Source organism: Bemisia tabaci, unplaced genomic scaffold (genome assembly GCF_918797505.1).
Source record: "Bemisia tabaci unplaced genomic scaffold, PGI_BMITA_v3".
NCBI lineage: Eukaryota > Metazoa > Arthropoda > Insecta > Hemiptera > Aleyrodidae > Bemisia > Bemisia tabaci.
In genome coordinates this window covers 255,452-279,800 of record NW_027311736.1, presented here as the reverse complement: position 1 = coordinate 279,800, position 24,349 = coordinate 255,452, and the positions used below count along the sequence as shown (strand labels likewise).

Below are 24,349 nucleotides of genomic sequence, written 5' to 3'. Positions count from 1 at the left end.
ATGGATTTAAAATGCCCGTGGAAAGAACACATTTTCAGCAGTTCTACTTAGTGCACGACAAGAATACTATAAAACATTATAAAATCGCTCGCGACGAGCCATTTGCTGATATCAGAGTTAAAGGCGGGTCACCTGAATTTTCTGTGAATAAAAATAGAAATTCTCCAAACGTTTCATTTGCAGAGTACTTCAAATGCACGATATCAACTCTAGAGCGCCTCCAACTTAACGTGATACTACGCTACTGCCCTGCAGTTAATTTAGTTGCCTATGCCTAGCTAACTCGAGCCAAACATATTTTCCTTTCGCTTGAAAACAATCAGTTTTATCAGGGTGACAGGTATACGGCGGACCCTTGAAACCTAAAAAATTTAAACTGACAGGAAAAAATTCAGAAAATTGGAAAGTTGAATTTAAGGTAAACGAATTCCTCAGTCATCATGAGACAGATTTGCCGACTAAATTTTTTGGAGTTCTGAGATGAATAATTAACACAATTCTTGATTCACAATTTTTTACAGTTCACCGAAAGGCATATTGTCATAATATCCATTTTTTCCAATTTTTCTTATAAGTATGGCGAAGATATCAAAATATCGCCTTTCTAAGAAGAACTCTCGTTTCGAGAAACGAAGAATTTAGTCCATTTTTGTACCGATATAAGGCCAGAGGCTACAGTTCAGCAATTTTAGAGCCCCAAAAATTTCAGATTAAAGCTTTAAGTTCTTTCTCTCAAAACTGCGTCTTCTGACCCAAATTCGAGTAATACTTACACTGCCTAAAGCACAGTGATTTCATTTCAATGCTTATGAGGAACTTTTTTAAGAGGTTTTAAGTGAGGGTGGCTTAGGTAAGACGCGTCTGGAAATTTAAACTTAAGGCGCTCTTTGGTATCCAATTCTACCACCAAATAAGGTAGGCACAATTTCCACACCTTTTGTCTGAATTACTTAATCTGCCGGAGGCTGATTTCGTCGCCTCCCACGCGGAAGAACATAACCACTTTTCAGCGTTGCAAAATCTCCAAGTAAGCAACTGAGAATTGAATTTTTTTTCTTTTGACTAACACAAAAACCAGCAAAATTAAAGATAGAATTTCCATGATCTCATTCTTGTTAAAATTTAAATAGTTTGAGTCAATTTCACAACTTCATAATGGAGGTACGTTTCTTCCTCTCGGATACAACGAATTACGTTCCTATAGTAAACAAATATACCGTATGAACATTCGAATGTTGCCAAATTTCTCGGAAAAAAGATTTATTTTAAAAGAAAGTTACGCATATTTTTCTTTGAAATTGTCAGATATTTGAAATAAACAGCTAAAAAATTGCTTAAAAAATTGAAAGAAAAATATGTACAGCTTTATTATAATAATATTAGTAGATGAGTATTTTACCAAAGGAGATTTGGGAACACCTGAAGGTTCATACGGTGTTTTTCCGAGTTACTCGGGCCCACTGTGGCAACGGGGCTGGGAGTCCCTCCCACCACCTCCCCTTCACCCCTCTCCAGAAAACCATTACTTAAATTTGACTTATATCTGGTACTCCGACGGGCCCTGTGGAGAGTAAACATCTTGAGCGCATTTCTGTGTTTTTTCTTTTCAGCTTCCCAGCTCCCCTCCCCTCTCCATCGAGGTCAGGTTTTCGCAAGAATCAGAACTCTCCCGTCAAATTTACACTGAGATAAGAGTTATTCAGTCAGTTTCGCGAACGTAGCTCTGGTTACTGTCTGCTTTTCTCCCGGGTGCCAGACTGTCAGAGGATGGAAAAAAGTGAAATTCTGATGCATTCCGTAGTTTTTTCTCCTCTAGTCTCAGTAATCAGAATGATAATTTACCATTACACACGATAAGTATTGAAAATACTATTGATCTCTTCCCGTCGTATTTCAGCGAAGTAGTTCCAAAAAAAAAACCTCGAATTTTTCAAGCTGTTTTCTCAGCGTTTCCTTGATTTTTCAAATCGGGGGTGGGGAGGGGGGTTCAGGCCAGCGTTACGTAATTCAAAAGGAGGGGGGGTGTAGGGCTGCGTTACAAGGAGAGAGAAAAAAAGTGTGTTCGGGAGTAAAAAAATCGGGAAAAGTGCGTTAGTCAATATTTGAACGGTCCCTAAGTACGACCTAAAAATGAATCTTTGACTAGTGTCAAGTTCGGCAGTTTGCCGATCTTGTTCATCAAACTGGCAAGATTTTCTTGTTCAAAAAATCTCCTCAACATATCATTTTCAAATCATCAGAATGATACTATGAGCGAGAAAACTTCAGAGTTAATTTTTCGGTGTTAGAAATCATGATATTTCGTACACATTTCCGTCTCTGCCGATAATCAAAATACCGGATATTAGCCCTCTAACCTGTTGGCCGCTGTGACCGTTTTTCAGGAGATCGGAATCGACTCTTAGCGATCAACTTGGCAACGGCGCCCATTCCAAAAACACAAAAGCTGTTAGTGCTGCAGTGTTTTCCGGTCGTTTCACATTAATTAAAAACTGAGAACTGCTCCCGCTTTGCGTTTTCGACTCGCATTAAATATTAATTCGGAGCCTAGAATTCAGCGCTTGAAATCAACGGGATAAGCCCTTGACGGGCCGGTTGAGTAAACCGAGTCGTCATGGTTGTGCGAGAAGTTATTCGTCTTACGCCTTCAGAATGAGTCCGAAACGTGATAAGTTCTCAATTTACGGGAAGAGTAAAATGCGGAGTGCGTATTCGTGGGTGGGAATTTTAATGGTGACTTCCAAAGAAATTAAATCATCCAGCGAGCGAAAACATTCTATAGATTTCATAATAGTAATACCAAAGTAAAACGCTGCCGTGCTGAGAAAAAACGCCGTATGAACATTCGAGAGTTGCCAAATTTTCTTCGATAAAATGTTTATTTTTAGGAAAGTTAAAAATATTTTTCCTTGAAATTTTCAGGAACTTCAGGTGAAATTCCGAACAAAATTATCTGAAAGATTGGAAGGAAAATATTCATAAGTTTACCAGGAAATTCGTGTTTTATCAAAGAAAATTTGGCGACGCCTGAAGGTTCATACGGCGTTTTTCCTTAGCACGGTAGAACGCGTGTCTCGATTGCAACGTTTCAAAATCCTTGCTGTTGTTTAGATTTTAAGCTTTCAGAGAAAAACTGATAGGCGTTACTTTCCGCAATTTTCAGGGAATGCTCAAAACACGATGAGGAATTTTTTTAAAATACGAGGAGATATAATCGATGGTTTGTCTTTGGAAAAAAGAAAAAAAGAGGGGGGAAAAATGACTTCCTCGCGAACTGATGCACGTGTTATGCGCTTTCTTCGTTTTTTCCTGAATTTTGGACAATATCTGGCCGAAAATTTACGAAACATTTAGATTTAATCTCCGTGAATGTTATCGCCTTATCGATTCATAGTCTTGCGAAATAACAAATTTTCAAGTTAAAGAGGTCCCCGACATAATGTCGAAGTTGTGTTTCTGAGCGGTTTCGGCACGTCGCACCACAGTCAGCCAAATTAAGTGGTGAATTAGTTTCAGCCAGTTGTCTCCTCTTTTTACCATTTTATATGAATTTGGAATGACTAGAGCGAAAGCAAGGCTGCCGGATAATGCTGCGATATTGAAAGGATATTTTGCAAGGGGTCAGATGAGGAAAAGTGCTCATTTTAAAGCACTATCTGGCAACAATGAGCCTAAACGTCACAACCTCGTAGACTAAAGCGCCCGATACACCTACTTGCTAGACGTGCGTCTAGACGCGAAAAGTAGGATCCGATCCAGGGTGGGAAATTTCATGAAAAATAAAATCTTGAAATTTCAAGTGAAGTATTTCATGAAATTTCAGAAATTTATGAAAGATATTGAAAAATACCGGTTCTCTTTCATGTGTCGAAAAATTTAAAACATTTGACTTTCTTCTATTTTTGTGTGTTTGAGTACGGGTTGCATACTCTAGCCCCTGAAAAGTTTGAAATGATTCCCAGCCTCGTGGAATTTCATGAAATATTTCACCGAAATTTCCAATCTTTCATTTCTTTCTTACGTTTCATGCCACCCTGATCCGATCCTACTTTGAGCGAGTTACGAGCGGCAAGTTGCAACCTGATTGGCTATGGAGATGGCCAGACACGGCCGAGGGCCTACTCGCCGCTCAAGACGCGCGTCTAGCTCGCAGGTGTACCTGGTAGATTAGGAAGAGAAGTGTGGTTACCTGAGGAAAATCTCTCTCTCCAGACTGATGCTGGAAGTGGAGGAAGTAGGTGCGCCCCTTGCGGGCGGCGTGGAGGTAGCCGACGGTGATGAGCGGGGCGGCGGTGTGTCCGTCGCTGAGCACCTCGAGGGTGGAGTCGCGGTAGCTGAGCGGGCCCTGGACGGCGCACTCCCAGTTGGTGTACTCGTTCTTGAGCGTCGAGAAGATCTCGTTGAGGTGGAAGTAGTACGAGTTCCGCACGAACGTCCGCAGGATCCGGTCCCGCCGCGTCTCGTTGAACCCGAACTCCAGGTCCTGCGCGTTCAGGTCCAGGTACGACTCCGTCGACGTCAGCCCGAACAACAGGTCCCGCTCGGGGAAGTCGCCCAGCTCGTTTCCAGGCACCTGAAACCCATCATCATTTCAAATAAGTCCCCAAAAATTAAGAGGCCTAATAAGATTAATGAGGAAGAAAAATAATATGGGTAACGAGTGATTCAACAACATCCTGATTGTTGAAATTAGGTGTTTGTCGGGTAGACATAGATGGATTGCATTTTGCAAAGAGGAACCACTAGCATTGCGATGATGCTAAGATTGTGCAACTTTATCTTTTGCAATAAAATTGCGGAAATCCTGAAAACCTATGAAATTTAGATGGTAATTTTTGTCTTAAATTTACAGCTTTTAGCGAGTAAAATAGAAACTATGAATGGATAATCGGGTTTTTCCTCCAAGACAAAAGAAGTTGCACAATCTTAGCAACATAGCAATGCTAGTGGTTCCTTTTTGCAAAATACAATCCAGATGACATGGGTTAAAAGGTGGAGCGTGAGGCGTGAGTGGTCGGCTGTCTTATCGCCGCTATGTCGTGCCTATGTCAGGTGGAACTCACGACAAGCTAAAGGCACCTCTTAAGTTTCCGACAGTATCTGACATAGTTGATGTAGATAAAATGTTTATTTTTGAGGAAAATTCTGAATATTTTCTCTTGTAATTTTCAGACGTTTTAGATCAAATTGAGGCACTGGATGCGAAAAGGGCACTTCTCGATTGCGGTGTTTCAGAATCTTGTAATCGCCTTGGAGAATCCCTAAATAAATCCTTTTGAGAAGCCTCTTCTGGGTGATTTTTCCAGAATTATTTTCATAGAAAATTGTAGAATCATAAGAAATATTCAGTAGAATTTTTAGTGAAATGGATGCATTCACTTTCCATACAATAAATGAAATATTAGAGGAGACTCTGAAACACTGAAATCGAGAAGTGACCTTTTCGCATCCAGTCTTCAATTACAAACAAAATTATCTGAGAAATTGGTAAATGAACATTCAAAAATTTTTCTGAAAATTAGTGATGTGCCAGAGGAAATTTAAAAACGCCCGAAGGCTCATACGGCGATTTTTCCTTATGCCGCAATCACACGCTGAATGCGGGAGCTGAATGTGGAAGTCATCGGCCTGATACCTGAATTTCGCGCGTGACGCGCAAAATTCAGCAACGATTCTCAGCAACCATCGGACTAATGTTGGATTTGTCTGAACTATTCGAGTAGATGTGATACACATCTGGATGAAAATAACTCGAATTTGCGAAATTTCAGCCGTTGGGCGATGACTGTTGAGTGTGGACTTCCACATTCAGCTGCTAAATTCAGCGTGTGATAGCGGCTTTAGCACGGCAGAACTGAGCAATTAGATTTTGAGAAAATTTGGTGGAACGGGCGTACCTCCTTGTTGCCGGTGAGGAGGCCGGCAGTGCTGTGGGAGACGGAGGCGGCGGTGGCGGCGGCGGCGAGGCGGTGGGAGAGGACGGCGCCGTCGACGAAGGGGGCGAAGCCGGGGAGGAAGCGGGGCTGGTTGAGTCGGACGTCGAGGAGGGCGGCCAGGGACTTGGAGCGGAGACAGGGCGCCAGGTCCTCCTCGGCGAGGTCCCCGTGGCAGCCCGTGTGGACGGCCACCGCCCGCTTGATCGCCAGAGGGTCCCGCTGCAGCGCCCACGGCGACAGACCCGACCCGCTCAGCAGTATCACCCGGTGCAGCAGCTCTGAAATCATCCCATACAAAGTTTTCCCTCAGACTAATGTTAACCCAGACACAAGAGATCCTCCACTGGTCTCTTGGCGACAGGTGGAAGGTTTTTTTTTTCCGGGGATTCAACAATGGTGATGTTGCATGTGTGAGGAATTTGCGATTTGACTGTTGATTCTTATGTAACAGTTCGGGAGAAACACAATGGTGCCACTGGTTTTCTCTAAAATTAACTCCCAAGCTCAAAAAAAGCTCTCAAGTTGAGGCCAAAATGGAGGGGATATCCCACGCCTACGCTATCCAGAGAGTCCACGTCTACATCAAGACAAACTCTCCATGCAAAGATAGGGAGCAAATACATTAGCAGTCATGCCATGTTTTCAGTCTCTGAGTCCCCAAATAAAGCGGCAGCCCTGTCAATGTATTTGCTCCCTATCTTCGCATGGAGAGTTTGTCTTGATGTAGAGGTGGACTCTCAGGATAGCGTGGGATATCCTCTCCATTTTGGCCTCAACTTGAGAGCTTTTTTTGAGCTTGGGAGCTGATTTCAGAGAGAAACTGGTGGCACCATCGTGTTTCTCGCAAACTTTTACACAAGAATCAACAGTCAAATCGCAAATTCCTCACACATGCAACATCTCCATTTCTCATGGACAATGATGACGAAGCAACAGTCATCACCCTAATTTCGGCTCTTGACTTACCCACATGGTGGATGATGAGCTTTCGATGACGTTATGAGCCAAACAAGCTTCCCGAACTTCGGTCTTTTTCGGCTTGTTTGCCAAACGAAACTGCCAACACGTTGTTTAACATCAAGCATGTAGGTGAGTTAACAGTAGAATGCTGAAGCCCCGAATGTAAAAGCTTCCACCATTGCCAAGATACCAGTGGAGGGTCTCTTGTCTCTGTGTCAACCGGAAAAAGTTAATCAAGGCTCTTACAAACAAAAACACAGAACCCCAATCTGTGCGTATATGAGATAAAACACTAAGAAATGGTCCAAAATGTATGTAACAAGGTGATGATGGTGCTGGGTTTGTATCATTTTGTCAAAAAAAGCCATGTTATCATGTTGGGGAAAAAAGCCAAGGAATATTAAGAAAAACTAGCTGCTCCGGACGCCCTACGGGCGCCCTCCACAGCTAGCAATGGTGGTGCAGTACCTTAATTGGAATCGGAGCAATTAGTTGAATCTACTTAATAATGATGAATAAAATGTCTGTAACAATACGTGTTGTTAGCAATACGCAATACTGCAGTTAATAAGTCAGGGTCAGTCAAGCCGCAGAGAATAAGATGCCAGGATATCAAGAAGCTGTGAGGCGGAGCAGCCGAGGGATGGCGAAGGAATGTGGGTGGCGAGTGACGAACTGACGAACGACGATGCGACCCAAACTTCCTTCTTTGAGGTTGGTGGAAGGAGAGCTATACGAAAGAAAACGGAGATAGCCGAAAGAACGTGGTGGGAGGGGTGGCTGAGACCCTAGAGGGGGTATCTAGGGACGGGCAAGCAGGTAGCGGCCGGATGACCGCTCAAAACAGCTGAACTTTACTCGTCGATAAAAGTAAGAAAATTTGAGAAAATCGAAAAAACAATTACAGCCTGCAAATCTACAGATCAGAAGCTTTCATTTAAAAAAAACCCCATGCAAATCGGTCCGATGGTTCTCTCAAAGTTAATGCCCCAAAATGCGGACTTTAGTCTGAATAAATGGGAGAAAATTTGAGCCCAGCTAAACTTCACTCGTTGATAAAAGTAAGACAATTTGAGAAAAACGAAAAAAACGACCACAGCCTGTAAATCTACAGATCACAGGCTTTCATTTAAAAAAAACCCCATGCAAATCGGTCCGGTGGTTCTCTCAAAGTTAACGTCCAAAGATTCGGACCTCCGTTTTAATGCATCGAAGACAATTTTAGAAAATTATGGGAGAAAATTTGAGAAAATCGAAAAAACGATCACAGCCTGCAAATCTACAGCTCAGGGGCTTTCATTTAAAAAAAATCCCATGCAAATCGGTCCGGTGGTTCTCTCAAAGTTAATGCCCCAAGATTCGGGACTTTGCATTTTAATATATAGGATATCAAGAAGAAGTTCTTTAGAGTTGCTCTGGGGAATTCATCTCTGAGGATCGCTTAAAATCTTGAATGTTTCTATCTTTGAAGTTTGCATATTACAAAACAATTTACAATTTTTACTTTAAAACCCCGTCGATCGCATTTCACATATTGGAGCATTTGCACATCAAAGCTTCAAGCTTGCCTCAAGAGGTATTTTTTAACCGGATTCAAAGGTGGCGCCTGATGGAAAGGTTGTCAAATCGTAATCTGTTCGAAGACAGCGGACCAGAGCGCCTTCAATTTTGAGAATATACTCTACGCGTTCCGGCAGGTTCGAATAGTTGCTTGGAACGCCTTGTCGCCTCGTTCTGTTTTCATTGTTAAAAAGAGCCGCTTTCTCACCTCGGTTGGTCATTGACAACCGACTCTTCCCGTCATCGATTGCTACCGATTCATTGGGATTTTACACCATTTGTTGAGAGGGTCTCTTTGCAGTAAGAAACACACGCTATTTGAATAGGGAAGGACTTCACATATTTTCCAAAAAAGTATTCAATTATTTTGGAGGACCAATTAAGCAAGCATTAATTTTTTGAGGGGAATTTTGATTGCTTTAAAAGGAATTCTCCGTTGAATAATCGGATTTCTCATACGGAAAATGTTCAAGGTACATCCTTTCAGTTTTGAGTAGAAAATTTCATCAATGTTTACTTAACGTTAGACTGTAATCAAAAGCATCTGACGAGCATCCGACGATGAATTCAGTCTCGGTAATGGCTCAGAGAACTTTCTACTCTACATTCAAGTCCTAACATTGGATACAAATCAGTCTTCCTTGTCTTTCAGGTTCTTTTTTTCATACGTGATTGCTCTAATTACTTAATGCAGTTTTAGCAGAGAAGCAATTCACAAAATTTGAGCAATCAGGAAAACGAGTGACAGGTAAACTAGGAGGTGTGATTATTCGCTGCTAGTGTCTCCTATGTGATAGTTTGAGAAAAAAATAACTTCCCGTTATACAATTTTTCAAAACTTGCCACAAAAATAATTTCTAGCATTAATTAATATGGATATACAAGGCATATGATGTAATTATGTTTTAGACTTGTTAGAAATTTCAAAATTAACGCCCTCTTAATTCCCGCTTTCCATTCGTAACGTAGTTGTGAGTATGCTGCTATGCTAAGGAAGAACGCCGCATAAGCCCTCAGACGTTGCCAAGTTTTATCCAATACAAACTGAATTTACTGGGAAAATTTTGAATAATTTTTTTCCCCAAAATTATCAGACAATATTGTACGCAATCTAATCTAAAATATCCGCAAACGCCATGGAAAAATATGCATTTATGTCGTTAAAAATTCATGATTTATCTAGGAATCTTTGGCAACTCTCGAATGTTCAAATGGTATTTTTCCTTAGCTCGGCAGTATGTACGAGTGACCTTCATGCGGTTGTAAATGTTCTGACAAATTTGTTCTAACTAGTTACATGACCCCTTCGTCTGCTCGTGTCTTATTCAAGTTGTAGTCTATAAATTTGTGGCCTACGTGTCTACCATACATACTTAAGTGGGGACACTTGACAATTCTGAATCAACCTAAGGACTAAGGAAGCTCAGTAATTACCAGCAGTGAAAAATTACCCTGCGGCTGAGTTTGAAGGTTGCACGGGGAATCTGATGCTAAATCGTATCCGAGCGTAATAAATGTCAAAGCTTGTCGAGCAATAAAAACCCCTCACCACTTTGACTCGACGGGAGGGTGGTTAGTTGAAGAGAAACATCCCGGAGCATATAGAGCAGAGCTCAAGTGGTTGCCAGTTGGGTGCAATTTACTATCATAAGGAGGCTTAGGACTCACTTGGGACTCATACTTTTCGCTGGGTAGGAATTCCGATGACAGTATCAATTCCGTGTTTTTCCAAGTTTCACGAATGAAAAAGTTTCGTTTCCATCTTACTTTTTGGGCTGGAAAGTTTAATGGGCCTGTTGCAAACTTTTGCTAGAGCAGAATGAAGAGTTGTTTCCTATAGATAATGCCTCAAAAATCACGATGAGCGCATCGGCAAAGTCTGAGATGCACTCATAACTTCACAATCTGCGTAAGGATGGGATTCCCGAAATTATGCTTTGATTCGGCTTCCCTCTGCCACGGGCTCACTGGGGAGGTGACGGGGACTTGCACGGACCTAGCCTTGCCGCCGCACGGACCAGGCACAAGGCTGACCTGTCCACTAGGGGAGGCTTAGGACTCACTTGGGACTCCATTACTTTTCGCTGGGTAGGAATTCCGATGACAGTATCCAATTCCGTGTTTTTTTTTCCAAGTTTCACGAATTGAAATAAGTTACGTTACCAACTTACTAATTTTGGGCTGGGAAAAGTTAAATACTATCCATTTGTAATATACTGTCGTGCTGAAAAGAGACACACGGCGTGGGAAGAAGAGATTTTCGGAGAAAAGAGATTTTTAACATTGGTACACTTGTACGCCGTTTCATGAACCAGCCTCACATTAATCCTCAATATTCTCATTTTTACAAAAAAACTTTTCAACTCTTTATATATTATTTTTCCGTAGTTCTGTTTCTTTAAATACTAAAAAAGAAATTTTGAAATCACACAACTCAAGTTAGTACCTATTTTTGCTGCATTCATGTAAACTATGCTTTGCCCTATCGAAGCAGAATGCACGCCACAACGCCACATGTGCATACAAAAAGACCTTTGGACACATTTTTTTTCCACATTATAATTACCTCTAGAGTAAAAATTTTGTGACTTTATGAAATTTACTATCTGATCCTGTCATTTAATCCTTAGTTTTTGGACAATCATATACTCCGTGATGTTTAATCATACAGGAAATATATTGGTGCCGTCTATAGCGCTCAATACGCTTTAAGAAGTTTTACAGACAATTACACGGTGCATTTGTTCTCGAGTGGTTATCAAATAAAAACTATTCAAACGAAATATTTAAGGAATGGTAAATTAACGAATGTTTAAGGTAAAAAACCGCAGCACCAATGCAGCTGTCACTTCTTGAATTTTTGGAGCAATTCGGTTGATTTATATATATTGTATAGTGATATACAACATCCGCCCGATTTGCCCTCCTCGTGTCAGTATGGTAAATACTATTGAAAATATATAATTGCTGGCTATAATTTTACACAAATTTTGGATTTCCCATAAATCTATGAATTACGAATTGATCTTCAAATAATGGTGGAATTCATTTACTTTTTTCCATCCTCAATTTTCTGCCCTTGTTTCAAACAGAATAACAGATGAAAACACTTCGTTCCTCTTTTCAATTTTAACATAAATCATTCTTTACTATCTCCCCTGGTTGTAAAAATTATTAATGTATGTACTTTTCCAAAATTGATAGGGTGAGTGTTTCACCACCACACTGCAAGGTTTCAAAGAAATGCGGCAGCAATGATTTGAAGAGTTTGAAGAAATGATTGGAAACCTGCTTATTGCGCAGGACAAGTAACTGCGCCTTCATTTTATTGCATAAACTACACGGACGACTATAGGAAAGGAATAGTTCCGCTGAAGCATTATAATCAAAGTCGCAGTTTCCATGAACTTTTTATGTCATTGAGGAATTTATGAGTACACCGCACGTGATGCAGGATTGGGATTTGACACAATGCGAAGCAGCAAGAAACAAAAAGTCTTGTCCAAAGGCCAACTTTATACGTCGAACATCATCTTGGATATTATCCTTCGAGGAAATGATTGTCTTGCGACTTTACCCTCCGTAATGGCGCGTATTGGACCTTGGTTTTTCGTATCCCATTAGGTTTGTAGGCGCCAGTGCGTGTTTTGAGCTAGCAGCACGCCGCGCCGCGCCGTGGCATGCTATAAACTTGCCCGTAACTAATAGGTCAGGGTGTTAAAATGTAGGCAATTTGACATCAAATTCGAAATCAGCGACTCAAAAAACATCAGTTACAAAACTTTCGTGACCTTCCAGTCATTATCCGACTTATTTCCTCCCACACTGAAAAAAAATTCTCGGCGTTTTTACCAAGGTCCGAATTGGTACCTTTACCATCTCATTTTTTACCAATTATTGGTACTTTTATCGAGACAGACTGGTAAGCCTACCTAAAAACCGGTATTTTTACTGTGTTTTTTAGGTAAGAAAACCACTTTTATTGGTAATCAATTCCCGGTAACTTTGCCATTATTGCGGCGTTGCAGACAGTTCATTACCGAGATTTCTTGGTAAAATTACCAATTCCATAAATGGTAATTTTACCAAGAAAAAACTGGGATCAAATAGAACCCTGAATTCTTGGTAATTTTACCCTTTTCTTAGTAAATACACCAAGATTTTTTTTCAGTGCATTCTTGAGTTTTGGACCATAGTGTGCCGCGGGCGGCGGCGCTCATGAGATTCTCGCCTGTGCTCAATCGACACTAAATATCTTGGTTGGGAGTCACTTTTAGTAATTTTCGTTGCATGATTCGTGTTCTACGTTAAATTTTGGTCAAGAAACAAGTATGAGAATGCTTAACTTCGTAGCTTGTCTTGTGGTCAATTGGCGGGTGCTGTGAAAACTCACCTTTGGCGACGGGAGAGACGGCGATGAAGTTGGCGAGGGCGGCTCCGGTGTCGTGGCCGAGGAGGACGATCCGGTTTGGGTCGCCGCCGAACGCGGGGAGGTTCTCCCTCAACCAGTGCAGACCCGCGATCAAATCCAGGAGCCCGAAATTACCCTGAGCACTCCCTTTTGCTCCCGTTTTCAAAAAACCTGCAACAGACAAAATCCATCGCATCAAAATATCTTCCAGTCAAATATACTGGCACTTTTTCTCCCCCACCATCATATGTAACTCTTTAAGACTGTTGTGCTAAGGAAAAACGCCGTATGAGACATCAGGCGTTGCCAAATTTCTTTCGAAAAATCATGAATTTTTAGGAAATTTTATAAATATTTCTCTCCCGATTTTTTAAAGGATTTCGTTCGTAATTTGGTATAAAAAGTCTAAAAATTCTAAGGAAAAATATTCATAACTTTTTTCAAAAATTACTTATTTAAGAGGAAACTTTGGTAACTATCGAATGCTCACTCAGCGTTTTTACTTAGCACGGCAGTAGAGGAGAAGGTTGGGTCAGTTTGATACTGGGCACACCCAGTTGTTAATTACGAGTACATACACTCTAAGCTTAATCGCTTTTCATATATTAAGGAACAATCGTTTCATAGCTGTATGGTGAAAGCTCATTTTTTAGTTTTATTACGAGCTTATAAGTTCTTCGTTGAACTTCTCGAATTATTGTTGCGGGTTGCTCACGCAGCCTTTGTAAACTCGTTGAAATTTCACATTTGAGCAAAATGCGGGATTTCATTCCGTGAAATATCATTTTGTATCCCTGATCACGCCTCACACCGCATGCCGTATCCACACTTTCCCGACTAACTCTCGAAATTCGTCGAACTTGCCCGGAAAATCCGAGAAATTCTTCCCGAACGAGCAACGCTGCACAATGGATCGAGTCAGGGGGAGAAGTCAAACATGGATTTTTTTTCTACGACTGCTTTGTATGTTTATTTAGTCTAATTTCAGATTTGAAAGGGTGCTTCTAGTAGAAAATTCCACGATAAAACCAATGGAACCACTTTCAAAACATCAACATTTAATATTGATAAAGATATACGCTTTTAAAGTTTTTAAATCATGCCCGAGCTCTCTTTCAGTTATTCGCACCACTGGGCGCCGGTTTCATAGCACCGACTATAATGAGCCTGTTGCGGGCATAAGTTCATTCCCCAGCGTTGCCAAAATTATAGATGCCCCGTTGAAGCGACGATGGGTGTTTCGAACGATCCGTCGCTGCCGAAAGCGTAAACAAGTTGGAAGCAGTGAATTGATCGCAACTCAAACGTGTCAAAGCTCCGAACCCGTTCCCTGAGCGGGTGACAATAGCCTCATAATTTACGCAGTTAGGATACGTTTCGACATCCTATTGCGTTGTGATCGCTTGCAAAACTGAGTGCGCTTCGATGTAGCTCTTCAGCGCGTTTGGAATTCTCGGGACCCGATCACGTGCGAGTTGCGTTTATGCAAAATGAAATTTCATTTTCTGTCAAATTCCAACGAGTTTTCAGGGGCTGCGTATCGCATCCCACTGGACTATATTATGCAATGAGGAACTATACTACAGGGAAAAAAAAATTGCTGAAGTAACATCCCGTATGTTAAAAATCTGCTCAAAAACTCTCGAATGTTGTAATGGGCACTCTGGCCGTTGAAGTAACATCCTAGCGACGTTGAATTAACAACCGTAGTGTTCATGTCAACATTTGACACGTATTTCTTGTCACGCAGATTTTTAACATCAGGGATGTTATTCAGCAATATTTTTCCGTGTATGTCTAGTTCGTGAAATTACGGATCTGCGGGCTGATTGTTTAAATTGAAAGACGAAGCTATAGACAAAAAAGACAAAAGAGATATGGAAGGAGCCTAAGAGTGTGAGCGGTGGGTTGCAATGGAGGTAGGAGGTAGGTAATAGACTAACTAACGGCAAGCCAAGGGAGACCATAATTAGTCATCATTTACCCCTAGTCTATAAAAACCACCCATTTCAACCAATAGTATTGCTCCATACTTCTTATGTCTTCTCTTTTTATCGCTTTTTCCATGAATTTCAAGAATCAGCTCGCTGCACCAGAAAACTAGTTGTTTCTATGAAGATCCCGAGTAAGTGGTTTCCTGGGCGGAAAACTTGAGTGGACCCTTCCACTAGCAACAGACAGTCTAGCAATAAGTGGCGATGGCGAATAAAATGTACCTCCACAACCTCCGCACCAGCCAAATCAGCTCAGCTGTATGAATATTTACTTCAAGCGGCATAAAACTTTGTTCAGGGTAGCTAGATGCATCGTCACCGAATGACGGCTTCATATGGGCGTACCTTTTCTGAACGGAACCAGAGGACAGGACAGGAGACAGGTTTGAAAGAAGGGGTGTGCTCGTCATTCGAGAGCCGTAAGAATGAATGGGAATTATAAAGCGCCAGTGACGTCAGAACGCGCGACGATCCGGCAATGCATGTTGCCGGGTCTGCCAAAAATTGCCCTGTCCATACGCTCTTTTACCATTCCCGTGGCTCATGAGTGCCGCATTTAGTTGGCACATATAATTCCGTTTGGTGGAATGTAAAATCCCGTTTTTCCATTTCTCCGAAGGGAATCTCGCCGACTTATACATTGTTACAAATGCGGCTTTCTAGAGCACACCCCATCTTTCCCACTCTTCTAAAGTTCCGTTTGGCAGAAATACGTCCAGTTGAAAAACGATGACTTTGCGAGTTAGAATATCCGAGCCAAACACAGTACTGCCAGTGCGGAACGCGTATACTGGTGCCTACAAGACTGCATAGATACTTCACGCATTGCACATACGCACCGTGATGTACGTGCAACGCGTGAAGTATCCTCTGTGGTGTACGCGCAACGCATGAAGTATCCTTGCAGTCTTGTAGGCGCTCAGATGGGTCCCGCGCTGATGGCCGCACAGATACACGTCCAACTGATTCATGACGTGACTGCAATGATATTGTGTAGTATGGCAGAAATAAGTTAGCAGAAATACGTTAGCAGAGATACGTCCATGTAAGTATTTAGGGGTTAGCAGTTTACCGAGTAAATTAACAGACCGAGGGTTGTCTTTTAAAGAAATCGATCACTATACGCTACTCAAATGCCGATCAAAAATAGAATATTAATATTTGAACGTAACTTTTAGACGATAAAAGCGGGAGGTAGTCAACGTAGGTCTCCAATCATTAAGTTATAAAGTAAATAGATACCACAAATTAAGAAGTGTGTGCAGTTTGAAAATGGACGAAATTTATACTCCAGAGGAAAACAAATGGACGTATTTCTATCAAACGGATCCATGTGAATTATGACGTGAGCCTTGTTATGCACATATTTTTATGGGTATCAGGGCTCATGTCTTAATGCACATCGTTCTGTTTGGCAGAAATACGTCCAAATATGGCTCTTGGCGGTCGTTCCATTTATGAACAGAGGCCTGCGTTCCCCATGAATGGGTGCAATCAGTGGGGTGGTTTTCGGTCCCTGCAAACTCGTAAAAGCGTAATTGCATTTTGATATGAGACTTGTTGTCCGTATGGTTCCATGATTTTCAGGGCTTGCCAGAAAATTTAGATTGCCTTCCCGTTAGAAGAACGAAGGACTGACCGGCCGGCCGTTCGCGGGTTGTGTCGCCAAAACACGATGCACTTTTCCGCCATATCATCATGTACTTTTTGAGAGGGGAAGGGAGGCGATTTGAAAAATGCTTGTCAAAGTTTCGGCAAATGCTAAATAGTAAAGTATCGTAAAAAATACACTGAAAAAAAAAATATTGGCAGAATTTACCATTCCTTCACGCTGTATTTAACACAGCGTCAATTCAGAGTCAATTCTGCCAGAAGAAAGGTAAACGTTACTATATACTCGCACAGGTAACCATTCGTCTGGCAGAATTGACTTGAAGATCTGTAGAATTTACCATTCCTTCACGGTGTGTGAAAGAAAGCGTGAAGGAATCGTAAATTCTACCAATATTTTATTTCAGTGTATGTTGAAAATTTTTTCATTGTTTGAGGGTGGATGGAAAGTTAGATGCTGTACGGTGATGCAGTGAGCCTCTAAGTCAAATTAACTCTCGGTTTGACCCCGTTCAAATGGTTTTCTAAGAAGGAAAACTGAAAGATTCTGAATCTGAGAAATTCCAAGGCGAACTGGGAGTAGTAGGTTGGTCGACTGTTCAACAGCGTGCCGATAAATTTGTCAACGGGAGTCGGTCGACACATTTGTCACATACGGCAGTTAACTACCGCCATGCACTTCAATGGGTGTTCTACTTTAAGATAAACGGTATCACACAGTTACGTGATTCACGATCTGGAAGTATTGCGACTGGTTGTTAAATAGGAGTCATGCAGCTCTTTGACTTGTACCTGTTTGATAGTTAGAAGTCAATGGGAGTTTCGCCAACTTCATTGCACATAGACAACCATTATTGACTGTTTGGAAGTGGGTAAAAACAAAAATCGCATTAAAATACTTTGATGGTGCTTGTGTGGGCACAAAATCGATCTTTTAGAAGTAAGCAATTTAAGTTCCACATTTGTTACTTTTTTCTCGTAATGGAGTCAATAAAAGACGAACTGTAAAACCCCGTAACTTGTTTACATGGTACCTTGTTTATTGGCCATTTTACGGATATAACTACGAATAATTCATTTCCTATCTAAATCTGTATTGTAATATTGTACTGCATAATAAAGAATTGCACCTGTAGAAAGTCCGGCTGGTATCATATTTTCCATATAAATGTTTGCCATCACAACTTTCGAATAGACATTTCGAGAGTTGGACCGCGTAACAACCAAGGGCATAGCCCCCCCCCCCCCCCCAGTATGCTGCTCTTCCGTGCCAAGGGCTAAGTATGAGCCTTCAGGCGTTGCCAAATTTTCTTTGACAAATCTGTAATTTTCTGAAAGAGTTGTGTATATTTCTCTTCCAATGGGCCTGTAAGCAATGTGTTGCATGCAAGAGATACAACCGTGCAAATAGACTTTTTAGAGGTTAAATGATACAAAAATTACGATGGTCACATTCAAAAAGTCTGAAATACACTCCTTACTGCGCAATTTGCGTTATTAGGAACGCGCTTTTTCAAATTTCCCCGCGTCTGGGGGCAGTTTTCTAACAGAAACAATTAACGGCAACTCGCGGCTATTTCCGGTCAACTAAAACTGACAACATAACCTAAAATCGGAGCTCGTGATATTGTGAAATGAAATGTAGAAGGATTGCGTTGGATATTTAAAAGTTGATCGATTTGGTTACCGCATAAAACGTATATGGACCACTATGAGAGATCACGTTGGGTTTGTAAACAAACTAAAGGAAAAAATAACAACAACAACAACGACTCGGCATCTTCCGGAAATCACCGAGCCCGCCGTTTGCTCGTTTCCGGTGATTAGAAAACTGCCCCCAGACGCGGGAAATTTGAAAAAGCGCGTTCCTAACAACGCAAATTGCGCGGTAAGGAGTGTATTTCAGACTTTTTCAATGTGACCATCGTAATTTTCGTGTCATTTAACCTCTAAATAGTCTATTCGCGCGGCTGTATCTCTTGCATGCAACAGGCCCATTTCTCAGATAATGTTGCTCGTAATTTGATCTAAAAACTCTAAAATTTTAAGGAAAAATATCGATAATTTTACGCAAAAAGATACATTTTATTGAAGGAAATTTGGCACTTTTCGAATGTTCCAACGGCGTTCTTCCTTAGCACGGCAGTGCTATGCGGTGTGACGCAAAATATACCCCACCGTGATGCATCAGCTGACTGTCTTGAGCAATCCGCTGATTGTAAACAGGGTGATCCAAAAGTCCCTTCCACCCCCTCTAACTTTTTACCTAATTGAGGTAAAGATTTGACACTTGGGGGATATTTCTAGGTCAAAGGGAGCTACTTTTTGGCCCCCCTAAAATTTTCAGGGGGGCCCCCCTTGGGGGAACAACGACCCCCAACTTTTAATTTTCAAATGGAAAGACCCCCTTTGTGATAGCTCGTTTGAAAGAGCATAAAAAAAGAAAACTTTTCGCGCAAACCCGAAGTCAATATCTCAAACCGTTTCAAAATGGCGGCCGGTTAAAAGTCAAAATGGCCGAAAATTCACACCGGTTATTTGTCGATGGATTTGCGCGAAAATCGGTATGTATGGGCATTTTGACACGAGAAAAACGAATTTGACGTTAGATTTTCAAAAAAACCGAAATTTCCAAAATGGCCGCCGGTTAAAGTTCAAAATGACCGAAAATTGATATTTTTGGAAATCTAAGTTCAAATTTGTTTATCGTATGCCAAAATACTCTCAAATTCCAAGTTTTAGGCAAATCCATCAGCAAAAAACCGAGGTGACAATTTTCGGCCATTTTAAACTTTAACCGGCGGCCATTTTGGAAATTTCGGTTTTTTTGAAAATCTAACGTCAAATTCGTTTTTCTCGTGTCAAAATACCCCTGCATACCGATTTTCGCGCAAATCCATCGACAAATAACCGGTGTGAATTTTCGGCCATTTTGAACTTTAACCAGCCGCCATTTTGAAACGGTTTGAGATATTGACTTCGGGTTTGCGCGAAAAGTTTTCTTTTTTTATGCTCTTTCGAACGAGCTATCACAAAGGGGGTCTTTCCATTTGAAAATTAAAAGTTGGGGGTCGTTGTTCCCCCAAGGGGGGCCCCCCTGAAAATTTTAGGGGGGCCAAAAAGTAGCTCCCTTTGACCTAGGAATATCCCCCAAGTTTCAAATCTTTACCTCAATTAGGTAAAAAGTTAGAGGGGGTGGAAGGGACTTTTGGATCACCCTGAATAATAATCGTCATTGGTTGTATAATAATTTTTCTATAATTTTCCTCGTAGAGCTGTACAAATCGACTCTACTAGGGGATTCTTAACCACGTAACGAGTGACTTAAAACAAGAGCTGATACGCCAACAAAAGCTCCCGTTTCCGTAAACCTCCCCTCCTCTCCCCCGGCCCGACCCGGCTCGCCCGGTGGTGAAAAACAAAATGTGGTGGCGTTTACAGCCCCTCACGTGCTCGTTAGACCCGTAATGCCCCGCAAGTCGAAAATGGCCCTCAAGTAAGCGCGGAAAGTGGTGGAGCACTCGTGTGTTTGGTGTGTGAGGGTGTGTATGTGTTGAATGAATAACATTACGGCGGCGGTTATGCCTTCTCGTTGTCAACCCCCCTCCCCCCTTCACCCTCCTCGACGGTTGCACTCTGCGATCCCGTCGGAGGCCAATTTTAGCGAAGAACTCGAAGTTGGCGCGCAAGAAAACACATAAACATGCGCCCAAGTTTCGAGAGCGCGGAAACAATAAGGGCTTCGACTAATAGTGCACACAGTGGCGAGGCTGAGTCTATCGCCGACCAAAAGTTACACCCGGAAATAACGTGACTTTTCGGTTAGCGATACGCACATCTTCTGCGTGGCACACGGGAAAAAATCGATTAATTTGACGATTAACCCTTTCTTGCATGAGGTAATCGTTGATTTTGGAGAGAAAATCTATACTGTGCAGTATTTTTTCGACCATGGAGTCAGTTGGGGTCAATTTTTGTATTATTGTTTTTTTTTTTTTTTTTTTTTTTTTTTTTTATTTTTTTCTAAGTTACGAAATCAGACTTATACCCAAAACCATTTCTTGATTTGATTCAATTTAATACTCCAGCATAGAAATAAACAATTTGTTGCTTTCATGCAACGGTATGCAAGAAAGGGTTAAATTGTTAACGAATACGCCAACATGTTTCAAGTGTACATTTTTACAATAGTGGAAAGCTAATTTAACCACTAGGGTGGTTAGGTTAATAATAATAATGAATAAATTAACATTTTTCTACTGTAAAGTCTACATTGAAGCATGTTAGACACTTTTTTTAACTACAGCATTGTTACATCAGCAATTTCATTTTGTTTTCGTGTATTAATGGGACGCTTTTAAACAAGTGTCAGGTCTGCCTGTATTAAATTTTTTGAAAACTCATACCAAGAAGTCGTGTATTATAAATATTACCAATGAAATCTACTGAACCTAAGATTGAGCATTATTCTTTGGATTTTTTCAATAACTGTTCGCACCTAAGTGATTTAGGAATGAATTCATTAAGTTTAATGTAGTAAAGAGTATATTTTTCATAATTTATTAATTGTTACTTTTATTTTATTAAAATTTTAAGATCAAGAGTGGCGGTAGCCACCCCCGGTCGAGGAAAATGACGTCCTACTAAAGTCCCGATAACAAACGGGTGGCCGACACTCTTAGTCACAGGCAACTCCCTTAACTTGAAAATTGATTCGGTTGCCATTCGACTGCAGCCCAAACGACGGCACGGATTCCTACGATCTTGGTGTCTACGGACGCATCTCAATTAGGACTACAAAGTGGAAGAGTTTCAATAAGATCCATTGAGTTTTCAAAAAGTTATAAGCACTTAATGACCCAAAACAAGGAAAATTTTACTTTTTACTTTGCCGGGAAATTTGAATTTCAAGAATCCAGGGTACTGAGAAAGTCACTCAAACTCCGCGATAACGGTAAACCTTAGACCCATAAAAGTGGGTACCTAAAGAATCGTCATGTTACCGTGTCCACGGGTTTTTACAGTTTTGTAACATTCCTAGTGATCTTAAAGAGAAATTACGGAAAATACGACTAAACTGCCCGTCATGACCATCTTTAACAACAGATTTCTCGCTTACCCGGCCGCGGATTGTAATGGAGCCTATATAAAGGGCACTCCGTGAAGATGTGAGGATTTCATTTTGCCACATAAAAAAGCGCTTTATCTCACGGATAATCCAGCATCCGCTTACATCCTTCAAAATTTTAGCTATAATTTTTGAATTTAGAAAAAAACCAGTAATATAATGGTTCAACGCCATTGGTTCATTCTGTTCAGGTTCGTCCGAGTTTCGGGAACGAAATTCCTGTCGTCGTTATCAACCTCCATCTACTGTATTTATTTGTGAATAATGAACAGATGTAATTTAAAAGTTCAATTCATTTTAGATCCTAACTAATATTACACACTTATATTATTACGCCCACTTTTATCCCGATACACTACTTCATTGGTTTCTTAAAAATCTCAAGTGATTTCTGGTCGGTCGTTGCCAACCTCTCTAACTAGTTGTGAATAGATTTACCATTTACCTAATTTGGATAAGAGTTTAATTCTTTGTAGATGCTAACTACTATATTTACACACTCATATTATTACGTCTCACGTGTTCTACTGGAGCCCGATATACTATTACCTTAGTTTCTCTTAAAATTTTCAAGTGGTATCTTTATTTTATTGAACGAAAATGTGACAAATTTTTAAGTGAGGTTATGTCGTCATGTTTATGTCAGTACCTGACCTAAGCGATAGATGTAATTCAGGTAAATTACGTTAACGAAATTACACCGAAATTGTGCCAAACTCTAAAGAGGAAGCAGCATTTACATCACAGAATGCATGCTCGTGACTAAAGTCTAAAAATTACTGGAATATGATCCTCGGCCTTCACATGCGACTGTCACTGAACTTCGACCAAAATTTATTCGCTCTATATCTTGCCATCAACCTATGTGCTCTGGAGTGATTATGCTTCTCTGAAGTGTATGTTATTTACATTAAGAACATGTTTCCTTCATGATTTATCTTGGAATCCTCCTATCTCTTCTACCGTTCTTGTTACGCGTGGCTTGCGAACCTGAGTATGTGAGGCACAATTCCATCCCTTTTCGGAACAGTTCAATCATAGGTCAACTTAATGTCACATAATCAAAGGTCTTTGACTGTGAGCATTTGCTCAAATTGGTTTCTTCTGAGTCGCTTTGATTTTGCGTCAGGAGTTGTTAGAAACTTCATTTTGCCCAACAATGAATAACAAGGTCTTTAATGAAAGGTATGTACCCGTTTTATTCTCATAATTTCATGAGTTGATGATAAAAATACAATGAAGGCTTCATTTTCTTGCATAAATTGCTGTGTGAAATGGGTGCGTCCATCCCTCCTCTATTTAAAAGAGTAACAGAATGTATCGCCCATCTGTTTAGAGGACTTCAGTATTAAGATACGTAGGTACGTGTTCCTGTCTAGTTCCATTGCAATAAGTGTGATCGTGTTAATCAAGGCTAAATACAATTAGACCCCATGGTATCAATGTAATCATAAATGCCTCTCCACTCTTACCAACTAGGTGCGGCATATCCTCCGATCAAGAGATGGAGATTGCCGTCTCAGCAGGTACGAGGGTGAGCCTACGAACCCAGGTATGGTGACCGTAAGTACCGCTTTGGCCGCTCACATTCAGATAAGCCTTTTTTTCTAATGAACTCATGCCAATACTTAGATCTCCAGACTTATTTACTGCATTAAGAACACATAAGATAATAAATTAAATAGGTAAAGTCAGTTGTCAATCTTTATACCAAGTGCAGGTACCAACATAATTTTTTGTCATTGGGTGGACAAAGGACACTAGCTGCAATGCAGCGATTCATAGATTCAATTGTTCCCAACCGGTCCGTGATTTGGCATCACTCCTTTGGATAAAAAGATCACGATATTTCCATTATTATTAATTAAAAACATCATTTAATTTGACAACAGTTCTGTGTGCGTTTCCCACTGTCTGAAGTTCAGTAAAAATAAGGACTCAATTGTGGTTTGTGGTGGCCACATTCTTCATGATGCAGTTAGAGTTACTTCTCAACCATGAACCAATGAACACCTGCAGATTCGTTTCAGAATCAGCATTGGTGCGCTCTCTAGCGGCTAACGCCAAAACCCTAGTTTTCACTTTCACTTTTCTCCACCAGTAAGCGCTGTGTGAACCCGACGGCACTTATCATCATTGTGGCTTATGGAGAAATCAAGAACTACTTGTGTTTTTTCGACATTTTTAATTCGATCATCATTAATTTTTGCAAATTTTGCTGAAACGGGTAGTTAAAGCCATAGTGAATCCTAGAGTCCCTTTATACCCAGAGTTACGACAACTCACTTTTGGTTGGGCCAGGATTGGGCTGAAAGTGGCCTAAAAAAAAATCCAATTCTGATTGGTTCTCGCTCATGGAGGCCGAAACTAGTGCACCAAGATGGCGGTACCTCGAATGTGAACAAGAATAATGAAAATATTATCTAATTGTGGTTTATCAAGAGTAAATTGTTATTTCCATCGGTCTAAAATGAAAATAGATTAAGAAATTATTCACAAACCAATCTAATTTTCGTTTTAATTGATCAATTTGTTGATGTTGTTGTTTTTGTGTGACAGACATCGCAGGATTCCTGATCCTTATCCCTCAATATCGTTCGTTTGAGTGCACTAGTTTCGGCCTCCATGGCCAGCCAAGGTCGGCTGCCAGTCAGCTGATAATCGAGTTGTCGTTACTCTGGGTATAAAGGGACTCTAGTGAATCCATTAATGTATCATACTCTTGAAAAATATTCCAAAAAGGAAGTAA

At 40.8% G+C, this 24,349-nt stretch overlaps 1 protein-coding gene across 1 annotated transcript in view; it reads right to left on the bottom strand.

Moving 5' to 3' along the window:
• The window catches only part of LOC109031247 (neuroligin-1), a 239,331-nt gene that overhangs the window by 30,837 nt on the left and 184,145 nt on the right, over window positions 1–24,349 (bottom strand). Inside the window, exons 3-5 of the mRNA XM_072305654.1 lie at window positions 12,850–13,038; window positions 5,898–6,214; window positions 4,190–4,573 (exon numbers count right to left, since the gene is read on the bottom strand). Coding sequence (XP_072161755.1) covers window positions 4,190–4,573; window positions 5,898–6,214; window positions 12,850–13,038 — 890 coding nt within the window. The remainder of the gene's footprint in view (window positions 1–4,189; window positions 4,574–5,897; window positions 6,215–12,849; window positions 13,039–24,349) is intronic.